At 52.9% G+C, this 15919-nt stretch overlaps 1 protein-coding gene across 1 annotated transcript in view; it reads left to right on the top strand.

The window, feature by feature from the left end:
- The window catches only part of SELENOI (selenoprotein I), a 33161-nt gene extending 17512 nt beyond the window's left edge, over positions 1-15649 (top strand). Inside the window, exons 2-10 of the mRNA XM_054179781.1 lie at positions 981-1049; positions 1358-1466; positions 4062-4136; positions 4567-4829; positions 7294-7402; positions 10033-10081; positions 11337-11517; positions 12530-12712; positions 15426-15649. Of these exons, the coding sequence (XP_054035756.1) occupies positions 981-1049; positions 1358-1466; positions 4062-4136; positions 4567-4829; positions 7294-7402; positions 10033-10081; positions 11337-11517; positions 12530-12712; positions 15426-15542 (1155 nt within the window). The 3' untranslated portion in view covers positions 15543-15649. The remainder of the gene's footprint in view (positions 1-980; positions 1050-1357; positions 1467-4061; positions 4137-4566; positions 4830-7293; positions 7403-10032; positions 10082-11336; positions 11518-12529; positions 12713-15425) is intronic.
- The last annotated feature ends 270 nt before the right edge of the window (positions 15650-15919 follow it).

Below are 15919 nucleotides of genomic sequence, written 5' to 3'. Positions count from 1 at the left end.
AGGCTCACCCACTGCAGATTTCCCAGAATTGTGTCCAGGTGGGTTTGAAAACCCTGCAGAGAAGGAGACTCCCCAGCTTCTCTGGGCAGCCTGCTCCAGGGCTCTGGCACCCTCATAGGAAAGAAGCTTTTCCATATGTTCAGGTGGAGCTTCCTGGGTTCCAGTTTGTGCCATCTGCCCCTTGTCCTACTGCTGGGCACCACTGAAAAGAATCTGGTCTCATCCTCTTCCTGCCCCCTCCTCCTCCTCTCCCCCTCCCACCATCCTCTCACCTGTCCCCCCCCACCCCCCTTCTCTAATGTCCTAAAAGTGTCCTACCTGCAAGCACTGAAACCTATTGCCTGCTCTGCTACCATCACTTTGCTGCTCCTAATCTCTGTCCCCACCACTTGCTGTGGTGCTGGGAGCCCTATGTCCTGTGGTGCCCAGGTCACCTACCTGGCTTCACTGGGAAGTTCTGCTCATCCTGTAGAGTCCTGCCCCACAGGGTTGCTTGAGCAAGACCACACCAGGCTGCCTTTGGTGGGTTGATCCCACACTGTGGGTTCCTGGGGCCATGGGACCGTCACTGCTTCTTGAGCTTGTGAGGAGTGCCATGAGGCCTGTGGTGTGGCCTTTGGTGGGAGTGTTGACTGCAAGAGGTGTGGTGTGTCTTTGACTCTCTCCCTACCTCCCAAAATCTGCCATCATGGGCATGCTGCCCACACTTCTCATGGGGCTGCTCCCCATGGAGAGGAGCTGTTGGTGTGGAAGCATGACTTATGCCCCAGAGTCCTGCTTCTGTGGGTCTTCAGCATGGCTGGAGCCTGTGGGGGTGTCCTGGGTTGTTTTGCACCATCCCTGGTGAGGCTCCATCTGTGATCAAAGTGTTCTTCAAGACTTGGGTAGCAGATGACCTCATGGACATCTCAATATCGAGGACCTGTGGCTTGTTGCAGGGTTGGTGGAGCTCTAACTCTTTCCCCCTTGTTTTCTTGCAGTACAGTGCCGTGGACAGCAACCCCCTGTCCCTGTACGTCATGCATCCCTTCTGGAACACCATAGTGAAGGTGAGACATGTCCTGCTCCATGTGGGACAGCCCAGCTCCAGCCACCTCAAAGCCTCCTCTCCAAAGCTGCCATCTGAAAAGCCCTGCTTGGTTTGTGGCACAACTACTTACAACGGGTGCTGCCTTCCAGCCTGCCCCGAGCTCACTGCATCGCAGCTTAAAGCTTCCTGCTGCCCCGTGATCCCACTAAGCAGTGCTGTGTACGGCCCAGATGACTGCAACTAGGCCTCTGCTGTGTCTGGGAGCAGATCCTGGTCCTTATTACATGTTTTAATGAGGTCATGTCTTCTTTTGCTGCTTTCCCATAGATCTTCCCTACCTGGCTGGCCCCAAATTTGATAACGTTCTCTGGCTTCCTGCTGCTTGTCTTCAACTTCTTCCTCATGGCATACTTCGACCCTGACTTTTATGCTTCTGGTAAGGCTGCCTGTTCTTAGTTGGATGTGAAGGATGAGAGTGGTGAAGTCTGTATCACCTCTTCTGCCATGATTTCTGGTGTTCATTGGTATCTTTATTGATGCTCTGCATGAGGGGATCGAAGGCACCCTCAGTAAGTTTGCAGATGACACCAAGTTGAGTGGGAGTATTGATCTGTTGAAAGGTCAGGAGGCTTCACAGAAGATCTGGCCAAGCTGGGGCCTCAGTGGGCTGAGGCCAGTGGTATGAGGTTCAACAAGGCCAAGTGCCACGTCCTGCACTTGGGTCACAACAACCCCGTGCAATACTCCAGGCTTGGGAAAGTGTCTGGAAATCTGCCCAGCAGAAAATGACCTGGGGGTGGTGGTTGACAGCTGGCTGAAGGTGAGCCAGCAGTGTGGCCAGCAAGGCCAACAGCATCCTGGCTTGGATCAGCAATTGAATTGTCTCTCTGTGCTAGGCACTGGTGTCCAAGAAGGAGGTTGAGGTGCTGGAGCATGTCCAGAGAAGGGCAATGAAGCTGATGAAGTGTCTAGAGCACAAGTCTTGTGAGGAGTGGCTGAGGAACTGGGGTTCTTTAGCCTGGAGAAAAAGAGGCTGAGGGAGTACCTTCTCACTTGTATTTACAACTTCCTGCAAAGAGGTTGGAGTGAGGTGGGAGTCAGTCTCTTCTCCCCAGGAACAAGTGCTAGGACAAGAGGAAATGGCCTCAGGCTCACCAGGGGAGGTTTAGGTTGGATATTAGAAGAAACTTTTGAACTCAAAGTGCTACAGAACACTGGAACAGGCTCCTCAGGGAGGTGGTTGAATTCCCGACCCTGGAGATGTATAAAAGCTGCAGAGATGTGGTGCTGAGTGACATGGTTTGGCACCAAACTTGGCAGAGTTAGACTTGATCTGAAAGGTCTTTTTTAAACCATAAGAATACTGTGATCCTGTGATTCCAAACCAGGCCAGTCAGCAAAGCACAGTTATGTGGGGAAAACACTGGCTTCTCAGGGTGGCCTTTATTGGTAGCCAGACAAGTGCTGTCTAGGTGGGCCAGGCTTCCAAAAGCTTGGGTCCCATCATTGGCTGTTGGCTGAAATTCAGCCTAATTGATCCCTATGCCATGGGAAGAAAAGGTGACAGTAGCTCAGGGAAGGAAGCTCCATGTGAGAATCCCCAGGACATCAGACAGAATGGAATGGAATAGAATAGACCAGGTTGGAAGAGACCTTTGAGATCATGGAGTCCAACCTATCACCCAACACCATCTAATGGCACCAAGCACCCCAGCCAGTCTCTTCCTAAACACCTCCAGGGATGGTGACTCCACCACCTCCCTGGGCAGCACATCCCAATGGCCAATCATTCTATGAAGAACTTCTTCCTAACATCCAGCCTAAACTTCCCCTGGTGCAGCTTGAGACTGTGTCCTCTTGTTCTGGTGCTGCTTGCCTGGGAGAAGAGACCAACCCCCACCTGGCTACAACCTCCCTTCAGGTAGTTGTAGACAGCAATAAGGTCTCCCCTGAGCCTCCTCTTCTCCAGGCTAAGCAACCCCAGCTCCCTCAGCCTCTCCTCACAGGGCTGTGCTCCAGACCCCTCCCCAGCTTTGTTGCCCTTCTCTGGACACCTTCCAGCAACTCAACATCTTTCCTAAACTGAGAGGCCCAGAACTGGCCACAGGACTCAAGGTGTGGCCTAACCAGTGCTGAGTCCAGGGGCAGAATGAGCTCCCTGCCCCTGCTGGCCACACTGTTCCTGATGCCGGCCAGGATGATGTCCATGTGCAAGGCTGCTACTGTTGCAACTTGACAAGGGGTGAGGGCATTAAACTAAAAGAGGGGAGATTTAGGCTCAGTCTAAAGAAGAATTGTGGTGGTGAGACACTGGCCCAGGCTGCCCAGAGAGATGGTGGAAGCCTCATCCTCAGCAGCACTCCAGGTGAGGTTGGATGGAGCTCTGAGCAACCCAGTTTAGCCACAGACATCCCTGCTGACTGTGTGGTGGTTGGCCAAGAGGAGCTGTGAAGGCCTCTTCTCACCCAACCCATTCCCTGGTGCAGTGACTCTCGGCAGCCGTGCCTCCTCCTGCTTTGTCCTAAGGAACTTCTGGGCTCTTGGCAGTTGCAGCCCAGAGCTGGCTGTCTGCCCAGACAACCTTGCAGGAGGTGGAGATGTTTCTAGGGAGGAGCTGTGCCTCCATTGGCAGGGTGCAGGCTGGAGACTGGGCGGGGAATGCTCTGACATGCTTCTGCAGAGCGTCATCATGTCCTGGGGAGGCTCTGCTCCTGCTCTGGAAGCAGCAGACCGAGCGTGGCCCACGCGCGCTGGCGCGTCCTGCGTTTGGGCCACAGCTGCCGCCTGCCATCGCCAGTTCTTGCACCCTGTGACCTTTGGGCAGCTGGGGACACAGGACAAGGATGTCCTGGGAAAGCAAAGTCTTTGGTGACCTGCTTTCACATGCTGTTGTGGAACAGCTCTGCCACCGTGTCCTGGAAAGCTACCATCTCCGTTTCCCTGCCGGAGTTGTGTAGGTCCGGCTGCCAAAATAAACCCTCTGTGAGTACCCCCTGAGCTGTCCTGACTTGACTCTCTCTGATCTTGGCAGCTCCTGACCACCAGCACGTTCCCAGCGGAGTGTGGGTCGTTGTGGGCCTCCTCAACTTCGTTGCCTACACCTTAGGTAAGGTGTGTCTGAAGCTGATGGCAGGGGGCTGTGGCTGTCATCTCTTCCAGGGCTCTCATCTTATCTCCCAGGCCATTGAGAAACTCTTGGCTCTGGGATTCTGCCACAGGCTAATCCACCTGCTGCTTGGGCTGCTAGAGCAGGTTTTGGGAGCTGCTTTGTGAAGTGGATGCAAGGAGGCTGTCCCAGAGCAGCTGATGGAAAAAGAGGATGCTGGAACCGACTTGGTGGCAAACTGGGAAATTGTCTTTGGTCTGCTTTAAGTAAACAGCATCTTGTCAGACCCTTGCATTTTTCAGTCTCATACAGAGCGGGGTGGGAGGGTGGGAAGCAGGATCCTCGAGAAAGGATGGAGGTGGTGAAAGCCACTGCCCCACCCCTTGGTGTGGGGAAGCCTGGCAACACTCCCTGCTTCTCCTCTTCCCAGATGGTGTGGATGGGAAGCAGGCTCGCCGGACCAACTCCAGCACCCCGCTGGGAGAGCTCTTTGACCACGGCCTGGACAGCTGGGCCTGTGTCTACTTTGTGGTGACAGTCTACTCCACCTTCGGGCGCGGCTCCACCGGCGTCAGCGTCTTCGTCCTCTACCTCCTCTTGTGGGTGGTCTTGTTTTCATTCATCCTCTCCCACTGGGAGAAGTATAACACAGGGATCCTCTTCCTGCCCTGGGGATATGACATCAGCCAGGTGGTAAGTACATGGCTGCTGCTGCTGGACTTCAGCAGAAGCTCAGTAAAGTGCTGGTGGGTCAGGGGCGCACCAGTGCCTGCTGAGATGTGTGAGGGGTGTGTGCAGCTCTGCTGTGTGTCACAGAGTCATGGAACTGGTTTAGTTGGAAGAGATCTTTAAGATCATCAAGTACAACCCTTAACCCAGCACTGCCAGGTCACCACTAAACCATGTCCCTCAGCACCACATCTACCTGACTTTTAAACCCCACCAGGGATGAGGACTCCACCACTGCCCTGGGCAGCCTGTTCCAAGCCTTGACAACAAAAGAATTGTTCTTTGTGTGCAAGCAAAATCTCCCCAGGAACAACTTGAGGCCATTTCCTATTGGTTGTTCCTTGGGAGAAGAGGTTGACCTGCACCTGTCTCCAGCCTCCTTTAAAGGAGTGGGAGAGAGAAAGTCTCTCCTGGGCCTCCTTTATCCCAGGCTAAACAATCCCAGTTCCCTCAGCCCTTCCTTGCAAGCCTTGTGCTTTAGACCCTTCACCAGCTTCATGGCCCTTCTTTGGTCACACTGCAGCACCTCAATGTCCTTGAAGTGATAGGTGCAAAACTGAACCCAGGATTTGAGGTGTGGCCTTGCCAGTGCCCCCTACAGGGGGATGATCCCTGCCCTACTCCTGCAAAGCCTTGTAAATCAATACTTTCTGGAGGTGGGTGTCTTCAGCCTGCCCCCAGGCATGGTGGAGGAGGAGAGTTTTCCAAGACTGCTTGCATGGCTTTAAGCTTTAATTGCTTTAATGAGATGGGGTCATGTGGCTCTGGAGTTGTACTGCTCAAACCCATTACATCCCAGCATGGTGGGGAGTTGGAAGGGACCTCTGGGGATCATCTAGTCCAACCTCCCTCATAAAGCAGGGTCACCCACAGCAATTGCCCAGGATCATGTCCAGGCAGGTGGAATCTCTATCACACCACTGTGGGTACTTTCAAGTCTAGAAGTGTGGTGGTGCCTTTTGGCACTAGCAGGATGTGTCCCAAATTGTAGCAGAGTAAGTAACTGGCATGTTATACACTGTGCCTGGAGCAAAGGTTCCAGGAAGGTGCCCCTCAGTAGCATGAAAGTGGGCAGTCAGTTTTGGGACTGATGATGGTTATGGACCCTTTGGTCCATTGTCAAATCCATCTCTTCTTCTGGAGGATGCTCTTTTTGAACAGCCCAGCAGAACTGGGAGCACAGAATCACAGAATCAACCAAGTTGGAAGAGACCTCCAAGATCATCAGGTCCAACCCTGTCTAATCAGCTAAATCATGGCACTAAGTGCTTCATCCAGGCTTTTCTTAAACACCTCCAAGGAGCAAACTCTGGATGGTAAAATTCACCTTTATTGCCTGCTGCTGTCCCCCCTAGCCAGAGCCCAGTCTCACTACACAGCACACAGTTCTCCTTTATCACAGAACCATAGACTCACAGAACGGTTTGGTCGGAAGGGACCTTTCAAGGTCATCTAGTCCAACCCTCTGCAGTGAACAGGGACATCTGTAATTGGAGCAGGTTGCTCAGAGTCCCATCCAAGCTCAGCTGGAATAGTTCCAGGGATGAGGGTAGCTACCACCTTTTGGGGCAATCTGTGCCAGTCTCTCACCCCTCAGTGGGAACAATTTCTCCTCTCTAGTCTGAATCTCCCCTCTTTTAGTTTAAAACTATCACCCCTTCTTCTGTCACAACAAGCCCTGGTAAAAAGTCTGTCCCCAGCTTTCTTCTTGGCCCCTTTAAATCGTGAAAGGCTGCAGTAATGTCTCCCTGGAGCCTTCTCCTCTCTAGGCTGAGCAACCCCAACTCAGCCTGTCCTTACAGCAGAAGGGTTCCAGCCCTCACACCATGTTTGTGGCCTCCTCTGGACCTGTTCCAACACATCTATGTCTCTCTTGTTCTGAGGACCCCAGAGCTGGACACAGCACTGCAGGTGGGGTCTCAGCCCAGCAGAGGGGCAGAATCCCTTCCCTCAACCTGCTGGCCAGGCTGCTTTGAATGCAGCCCAGGATATGGTTGGCTTCAGGGCTGTGAGCACACATTGCTGGCTCTTGTCCATCTCTCCACCCACCAGCACCCCCAAGTCCTTCCCTGCAGGGCTGCTCTCCCTCCCTTCATCCCCCAACCTGGACTGATACCAGAGGTTGCCCCGACTCAGGTTTAGGACTTTGCACTTGGCTTTGTTGAACATCATGAAGTTCACACAGGCATCTTTGCTCCTGCTTTGAGGAGCAGCTCCTTGTTGTATCCTCAACAGCTCAGCTACTGCACTTGTTAGACCAGGTCTCAAAAGATGGGGTGTTTGTGGAATTTCTTGTTTGTCTCCTTCTCCAGGGAGAAGAGCTGAACATGATGTAGCTTAAAGCACCCTTCTCAAGCTGTCTGGTTTGGGTGCTGCCAGTGTGGCCTTTCTTCTTGCTCACACCTGCTTGTCCTCTGCTCTCTTTCAGACCATTTCAATTGTCTACATAGTGACATCCATTGTGGGAGTTGAGGCCTGGTATGCACCTTTCCTGTTTAATTTCTTATATAGAGACCTATTCACTGCAATGATTATTGGTAAGAAACTCCATGTTGAAGCCTGTCTTTTAAACTCCACCTTTTTAACAACCCCAAATGTCTTAATAATATGATAACACTGTTCTGTTTGCTCTGATGAAAGCTCCTGTGGGCTGGTAATGAAGTGGCTTAATTGAGGGTGTTCTTGCAGCCTGCCCTTTCCCAGGGTTTTAAAGCATTGTTGCCTTTTGCATAGTTACTGTGGAGAAGTTAACTCCAATGTGCCTGACTCTGAGCTGACCTCAAAACCAAGGAACTGGAGCCCTGTGCTCCTGCCTCAGACACATTCTTGTGCCGGTCTGAGGGTACAGGCACATGCTGCTGCTTGGGGGATCAGCCCCAGGGCTGCTTACCTAAGGGTGTGTGTTGACAGATAAAAAATGTTTCCTGGCCTGGGGCAGCAGCTGAGAGTGGCTGAGGGTTGTGGCTGGTGCTCAGGGATGGGTGTGCCAGGGTGCTGGGAGGCAGCTGCAGCCCAGCACCAGCCCCTGGATGCTAAATGGATGACTTCATCCTGCCTGGGACCTGTGAAAGTATGTCCACTCCAAATAAACTGTGTTACCTGAGTGCTGAGGCTTGTGTTGCCCTGGGAAAGGACAAGTTTGGTTTTAGCAAGAGCTGTGGAGGTTTTAATGTAAAAAACCAGCCTGGTGTGCTGGGAACTGGTGGGTCCACCTAGCACTTGGGCTTTGTCTCACGCTGCAGCACAGGCAGGGCAGGACCCAAAGCCCCAGTGCTGTGTGGGACCTAGGGTCTGTTTTAAGAGGCAGGTTGCAGCCACACAGGTTTGGAAAAGCACTCTGCTGTTTGGAGACCCTGTCCTCCATCCACCCATCTGAAAATGAAATAAAGCTCCATGAAATGAAATGAAACCCCAGCCTTTCTCTCCAGTGGTCACTCAGAACAAGCCACTGCAGAGGGGACAGGGATGCAGGTGAAGCTTTGATGGGGAGAGCTGGCTTCACTGAACCTGCTGGCCCCACTCTGCTTAATGCACCCCAGGAGACCATTGGCTTTCTTGGTCACAAGGGCACTTTGCTGGCTCATGGGGAGCTTGTTGTCCACCAGCACTCCCAGATCCTTCTCTGCAGAGCTGCTTTCCAGCAGGTGAACCCTTAACCTGTCCTGGTGCAGGGGGTTATTCCTCCCCAGGGGCAGGACCCTCCACTTGCCCTTGCTGAACTTCATGAGGCTCCCCTCCAGCCTGTCCAGGTCTCACTGAATGACAGCACAGCCTGATGGGATGGCAGCCACTCCTCCCAGCTTTGTACCTTCATAAACTTGCTGAGGGTCCACTCTGTCCCTTCATCCAGGTTGTTGATGAAGATGTTGAACAAGACTGGACTCAGTCCTGACCTGTGGGGACACCACGAGGTACAGGCCTGTAACTAGACTCTGTGCTGATCATCACAACCCTCTGAGCTCTGTCTTTCAGCCAGTTCTCAATCCACCTCACTGTCCACTCATCTAACCCACACTTCCTAAGCTTCCCTAGTAGGATGTTCCAGGAAACAAGTGTACAAAGCCTTGCTGAAGTCGAGACAGGCACCATAAACTACTTTTCCCTCACCTACCCAGCTGGTTACACTATCAGAGAGAGCTATCACATTGGTCAGGCATGATTTCCCTTTGGTGAATCCATGCTGGCTACTCCTCATAACCTTCTTTTCCTCCACATGCTCAGAGATCACTTCCAAGATGAGCTGTTCCATCACCTTTCCAGGGATGGAGGTGAGGCTGACTGGCCTGTAATTTTCTGGGTCCTCCTGGAGTGACATTGGCTTAATGAATGTCTTTGCTGAATGAAGTTTGGCCTGGTCAGAAGTTCTTGCTCAGTTTATTTCTCTGTGTCCCTTTCTTTAGGCATTAATTGTAGCTACTTAATGTCCTGAGTTGTTTTAAGTCTAACGCTTGCACTTCTCTTAACCAGGTGGATCTTCTGAGCTTGCCCTTGGCAACCATATCACTTAACATGTGACTAATAAATGCACTTTTCCTCCATGAAAAATAGAGCAGAATGCCAGGATTGGGGCACTTGGATAGGAGATGGGTTATCCAGGGCAGGAATAAAATGCTCACTGCTGGGTGACCATGGAAGGAGGTGTTCTAGGCTCTGAGGGGTCTGAGTGTGGTGGATGATGTGCCCCGTTTAGGTCTGGAATGTCAGAGTTATTTAGACACTGGTCATTTGACTTAACTAGTGGTACAAGAACTCTTTTTTTGGGGGGGGGGGGGGGGGGCAGTGGGAATTCAAAATGTGTGCTCACAGAAGGAGAAACAGCAAATAAATTCTGCTGAATGATGAAGACTAAAGAAAAACCTCTCTCACATGGAGCCTGAGCTCTCCTCCTGTCTCATTAGAGACAGTATTGTACTGAAACTTCATTTGAAGCATGATGTGGGGCTCATTAAGGCACTGAAACGTGTTTTAATTTATAGCAGGCCTTGTAATTACAGCTCTTGGACCAGGGCTGAGCACCTTTTAAAGGTCCTGAGCTATTCTGAGTGCACCTCGGAGCTATTTTTGTTGTGGGCACCTGAGATGAGATGACAACGGCCTGCCCATCGGTGAAGGGCACGTGATGCTCTCCTCCTGTGCTGGGGCAGTAACATGTCTCTTTCTCTTCCAGTTTGTGCACTCACTGTAACGCTGCCAATGAGCCTCTACAACTTCTACAAGTAAGTTTCTCCACCAGCTCTCCCTGCCTGCACTGAAGAGCTCCAAAAGCCTCTTAGAACTTGGGTTCCTTCCTAGTTCTCAGGTGACTCTCTTCGTCGTGGCAAAGTGGCCACTGGGACTTTTCATCCACTGGGACTGAAGGTTTCAAGTTTGCAGGGTTGGGAGGAATTGGTTGGCAGCTTGCTCAGCAGCAGGGTCTTGCAGGAGGGACCCCAGCTTTTGGAGGCTTGGCCTGTTGGTAATGCCTGTGAGGGCAAGGCAGTTGGCTGCCTCTGTAACGCAGAAGTGTTTCGGGTTAATATCTTCACCATTAAACCCCAGCATGGCAGGGACTCTAGGGATCATCTAGCCCACCGCCCCTGCTAAAGCAGGGTCACTGAGAGTAGGTTTGGAATCTCTGCAGAGAAGAGACTCCACAACCTCCACAACAGGGCAGTCTGGTCTAGAGCTCCAGCACCCTCACAGGAGAGGATTTTCTCCTCAGTTTCGGATGTAATAATCCAGTTTGTGCTCACTGCCCCTTGTGCAGTTGCTGGGCACCACTGGAAAGGGTCTGGCCTCACCCTCTTGACCCCCACCCTTTAAATATTGATGAGCATTAAGAAGATCCCCTCTCAGTCTGCTCTTCCCCAGGCTAAACACTCCCAGGTGTCTCAGCCTTTCCTCTTCAGAAAGATGCTGCAGTCCCCTCAGTATCTTTGTAGCCTTCCTTGAGCTCTCCAGTAGTTCCCTGTTTCTCTTGAGCTGGGGAGACCATAACTGGACCCAGGCCTCCAGAGGTGGCCTCCCTAGGGTGGAATAGAGGGGGAAGAGAACCTCCCTTGACCTGCTGGCCACACATTTCAGAACACCCCCCTGAAAACTATTTGTCTTCTTGGCCATGACATCACATTGCTGGCTCATGAGGAGCTTGTTGTCCACCAGCACTCTCAGCTCCCTTTCTTCACAGCTGCTTTCCAGCAGGTCAGCCTCTAACCTGTCCTGGTGCAGGGGTTTATTCCTCCCCAGGGGCAGGGCTCTTCATGTCATGAGGTCCCCTTCACCCAACTCCCCAGCCTGTCCAGCTCTGACTGAATGTCAGCACAGCCTGATGGGGTGTCAGCCACTCCTCCTGTGACCCTTGTGATTACTGCTGTCAGCAGCTTTGGGTGGTTGAAAGGCCAGTGATGTTCTGCCAGCCCTCTCCTGGTTGCAGGGGCCAGGTATTGCTCAGCTGCAGTTTGAGGCATTCTCCTGTCTGTCCTTCCCTTTCAGGGCCCATAAAAACAACACCTTGAAGCACCACTCTGTGTATGAAATCATGTTGCCGCTGGTATCCCCAGTGCTGCTCTTCCTGCTCTGCACCACGTGGATCTTCGTGTCCCCGACAGACATCCTGGAGGTGCACCCCAGGCTCTTCTATTTCATGGTCGGAACAGCCTTCGCTAACATTTCTGTAAGTAGGTTTCTGCTTTACTCTCCCCTTGATCCCTTGGGAAGTGTGAAGCCTGCCTGAGTGCTTGGGATGCAGGAAGAATGTTACCATGAATGGAATGGAATAGAATAGAATAAACCAGGTTGGAAGAGACCTTTGAGATCACCGAGTCCAACCTATCACCCAACACCATCTCATCAACTAACCCATGGTACCAAGCACCCCAGCCAGTCTCTTCCTAGACACCTCCAGGGATGGTGACTCCACCACCTCCCTGGGCAGCACATCCCAATGGCCAATCTCTCTTTCTATGAAGAACTTCTTCTTAACATCCAGCCTGAACCTCCTCAGGTGCAGCTTGAGACTGTGTCCTCTTGTTCTGGTGCTGGTTGCCTGGGAGAAGAGACCACCTGGTTACAAGCTCCCAGTGACAGGACAATTGGCAGCTGGTCCAAACTGGATCCCAGTAGATTCCACCAGAACATTCTTTCCTGTGAGGGTGCTGGAGCCCTGGACCAGGCTGCCCAGAGAGGCTGTGGACTCTCCTCCTTTGGTGAGGTTCCACAACTCTTTGGATGCTGTGATCCTGGGCAACCTGCTTTTAGCTGGGACTTGATCTGGACTAGAGGGACTGGAACAAGAATAGAAATGGGTAGGTTCAGATTGGATGCTAGGAAGAAATTCTTCCCCATGAGGGTGGAACAGATTGCCAGGGAGGTGGTGGAAGCTCCAGCCCTGGAGGTTTTTAAGGCCAGGCTGGATGTGGCTCTAAGCCACCTTCTCTAGCATGAGGTGTCCCTGCCCTTGGCAGGGGGGTTGGAGCTGGATGATCCTTGGGGTCCCTTCCAACCCTAACAATTCTGTGATCTCCAGAGGTCCCTTCCACCCCCTCCCTGTGCTAGGGTTCTGGGATGGTGGTTGTTTAGCGCAGATGGCTCGTACGTGTGTGACCATCCTGTCTGCTCTGGGGATGGCCCTGGGCTTGCAGGGGTGGCACTGGCTGGCAAGCTCTGAGAGCTCTCTGTTCCCTCAGTGCCAGCTGATCGTCTGCCAGATGAGCAGCACCCGCTGCCAGCCGCTCAACTGGATGCTGCTACCCATCGCGGCTGTGCTCTTGCTGGTGTTGTCCGGCCTCCTGCCCGGCAGCGAGACCCTGCTCCTCTACCTGTTGACTGCTTTCCTCACCCTGGCACACATCCACTACGGAGTGGTGGTGGTAGGTGAATCCAGCACCCAGCCTTTGGGCTTGGCTGGGCTGTTCTGCTCTCAGCATTGATGGTCTGGACAAGGGGATCAAGGGCGCGCTCGATCAATTCGTGTATGACACCGAGGGTGTTGATCTGCTGGGGGGTCAGGCAGCTCTGCAGATGACCTGGCTGAGCTGGGGCCGTGATGGGCCAAGGCCAGTGGGATGAGGTTCAACAAGGCCAAGTGCCAGGTCCTGCACTGGGGTCACAACAACCCCATCAACTCTCCAGGCTCAGGAAACAGCACTGGGAACTGCCTGTCAGAAAAGGCTCTGGGGGTGCTGATTGACAAGTGGCTGAAGATGAGCCAGTAGTGTGCTCAGGTGGCCACGAAGGCCAACAGCATCCTGGCTTGGATCAGCAGTAGTGCCCCCGGGCAGGGGGAGGGGTCTTACTAAGGTCTCTTTGGAGCTTTCTCTTCTCCAGGGTGAGCAACCTCAACTCTCTCAGCCTGTCTTCATAGCAGAGGGCTTCCAGCCCTCAGATCATTTTTGTGGCCTCCTCTGGACCTGCTCCAACAGTTTCCTGACTCTCCTGTGCTAGCACTGCAAGTGGGGTCTGAGCAGAGGGGCAGAATCCCCTGCCAGGTCAGGCAGCAGTGTTTGATTTGGAAGTCAGTGCAAAAAGTTAAATGGCTGGTGGTGTTACTTGTGTTGATGAGTTCAATCTGCAGCCTCACTGTTAGGCCCTGTGCTGCAGTCACTGGGATAGCCAGGACAGAGCGGGGGCATCCCTGCCAGGGACAGTGGTGACCCTGCAGCTGCAGTACCTTCTCCCCTGCTGCCAAGCATGTGTGGAAATTCAGGGACCTACATGCTGCCCTTTCTGTGTGCCAGCTCTGCCTGCCTCCCTCACTTTTGATTAAGAGAGAAAACAAACTTGGAGGAGACTAAATGCCAGTAGGACTCCTTCAGGAAGCTGCTGTAGAATGAGGGCAAGGGACTCAGTGTCCCCTATGGAGCTGGCCACTGCCATGTGAGTAAAACCTACTTAGGAAACCCTGTCCCCTGAGAAGTCTGGCTTAAATGTGGAGCCCCCAGAGTCAAGTCTGAGCTGTAATTACAGCAAAGACCTAATAGTCAGGTCATCTTGTCTTTCCAATTAGTGTAATGAGGCTTCTGTGCAAGCAGGATTTGAATAGCTAAAGCAGCTTAAATAAACTTGGTCTTGAATCATAGCTAGAGATGGGGACTGGTGTAATCCTCCTTCTGCTCAGGGATCTTCTCAGTGCTCCTCTCCCTTGAACTTGTGGTCCCCTTGTTTACCACCCACTCCATCTTTCCAAGGGCCCATTTGTGCAGTCTCCTCTTCCAGGAGAAAAAACCCTTTTGATCTGATGAGCCCTTTAAAGCTCTGAGACTGGGATGTAATCCCAGACTGCTCAGAATCCTTACCCCCAGTTGAATTCCAAATGGATTTAGAGAGTGATGAATTTTTTTTTTCATGTAGGTACTTGAGATGATCAAATTAAGTTGAGCAAAGTAATCAAAGAATCATTTAGGTTGGAAAAGAACTTCAAGATCACTAAGTCCAACTGTTAACAACACAAATATTGCTGGAAGATGCAGAGAGGGAGCAGTACCTTGGGGTAAAATCCTCCTTGCCTGGGCTCAGGGCAAGCATTTCTGACTCCTTGTCTCTGAGGAGGGTAGGAATGGAATGGAAGCAAGGCTGCACCTTGTGCGGCCACATATCCACCCAGCTTCAGTGTCATGCTGGAAGGGCAAGGGCTTGAATCCTGGGCCTGGCAACCTCTCTGGCCCCATGGCACAAGAGAGAGGCTGTGGCCCAGACCTGCTGTACCTGTGGGGGGCAGGTAGTGTGGGAAACAGAAGGAAAAATGGTCCAGGCTTGGGGAAGAATACCTGGAAAGCAGCCTGGCAGAAAAGGACCTTTGGATGTTGGTCAACAGCCAGTGGTGTGGCCAAGGCAGCCAGCAATATCTTGCCTTGGATCAGCATAGTGTGGCACCACACACTGCTCCACCCACTGCTGGAATCCCCATTCCTGGAGTGGTTCAACAGCTGTGTAGATGTGGTGCTGAGGGTCATGGTTTAGAGATGACCTGGCAGTGCTGGGTTAAGGATTGAACCTGGTGATGGTCCAGAGGAGAACCATGGGGATGATCAGAGGACTGGAGCACCTCCCTATGGGGACAGGCTGAGAGAGCTGGGGCTGTTCAGCCTGGAGAAGAGGAGGCTCTGGGGAGACCTTAAAGTGGCCTTCCAGTACCTGAAGGGGGCCTACAAGAAAACTGGAGAGGGACTTTTTACAAGGACTTGTAGTGATAGGAAGGGAGGGAATGGACTGAAGCTCGAGGAGGGCAGATTCAGACTGGATATTGGGAAGAAATTCTTTACAGTGGGGGTGGGGAGACCCTGGAACAGGTTGCCCAGAAGGTCATGGATGCCTCCTCCCTGGAAGTGTTTAAGGCCAGGTTGATGAAGCCTTGAGCAGCCTGATCAAGTGGAAAGTGTGGTTGGAAATAGATGATCTTCAAGGTCGCTTCCAACCCAAACCATTCTCTGAATCTCAAAGGTCTCCCAGCCAAGACTCCTCTGTGATCCTGAGGGGGCAGGGCTTTTGTGGGCTGTGCAGGGAACCAGCGTGGTGCTCTGCCCGCTTTCCTGCCGGTCCCCGTGAGCCTGGCTAACTGTGTGCTGTGGTCTGCCCTGCCCCCAGGTGAGCCAGCTGAGCAGGCACTTCCACATCCGTCCCTTCTCCCTGCGGAAGCCCACGCCGGATTGACTAGGCGAGGAGGAGGAGCAGGTCGGCCTGCGGTCTGCCGAAGAACTGTAAATAACTGCTGCAAACCCCTGTAAATACTTCAGCCATCACCACGGACCCAAACCCATCCTCTGGACAGACAGCAGGGCAGAGCAGGCGCGGGAGCTGCCGCAGCCGGGGCAGGGCCGGCACGAGGCGGCCCCCGCTGACCTTTCGGGTGGAACTGGACAAAGGGAGTAGCCTCTTGGGTCACCATTACTGTACATTAGACCAGCTGAATGTTCCCAGCGAAGCCTCAGCCTCCAGCTCTTGCTCAGGTAAAGCTGGTTGAGGGATGCACGTGGCTTTACCTGAGCAAAACATCTTGACCCGTCACCAAACCCAACATAGCAGCTGATTCCTACAGGGCCTGGGGAGCGCTGTGGCCGTCAGGGGAGTTCCTGTCTGCC

The sequence above is a fragment of the Dryobates pubescens genome, chromosome 3 (genome assembly GCF_014839835.1).
Source record: "Dryobates pubescens isolate bDryPub1 chromosome 3, bDryPub1.pri, whole genome shotgun sequence".
Lineage (NCBI taxonomy): Eukaryota > Metazoa > Chordata > Aves > Piciformes > Picidae > Dryobates > Dryobates pubescens.
This window is presented reverse-complemented; position numbering and strand designations above follow the sequence as displayed.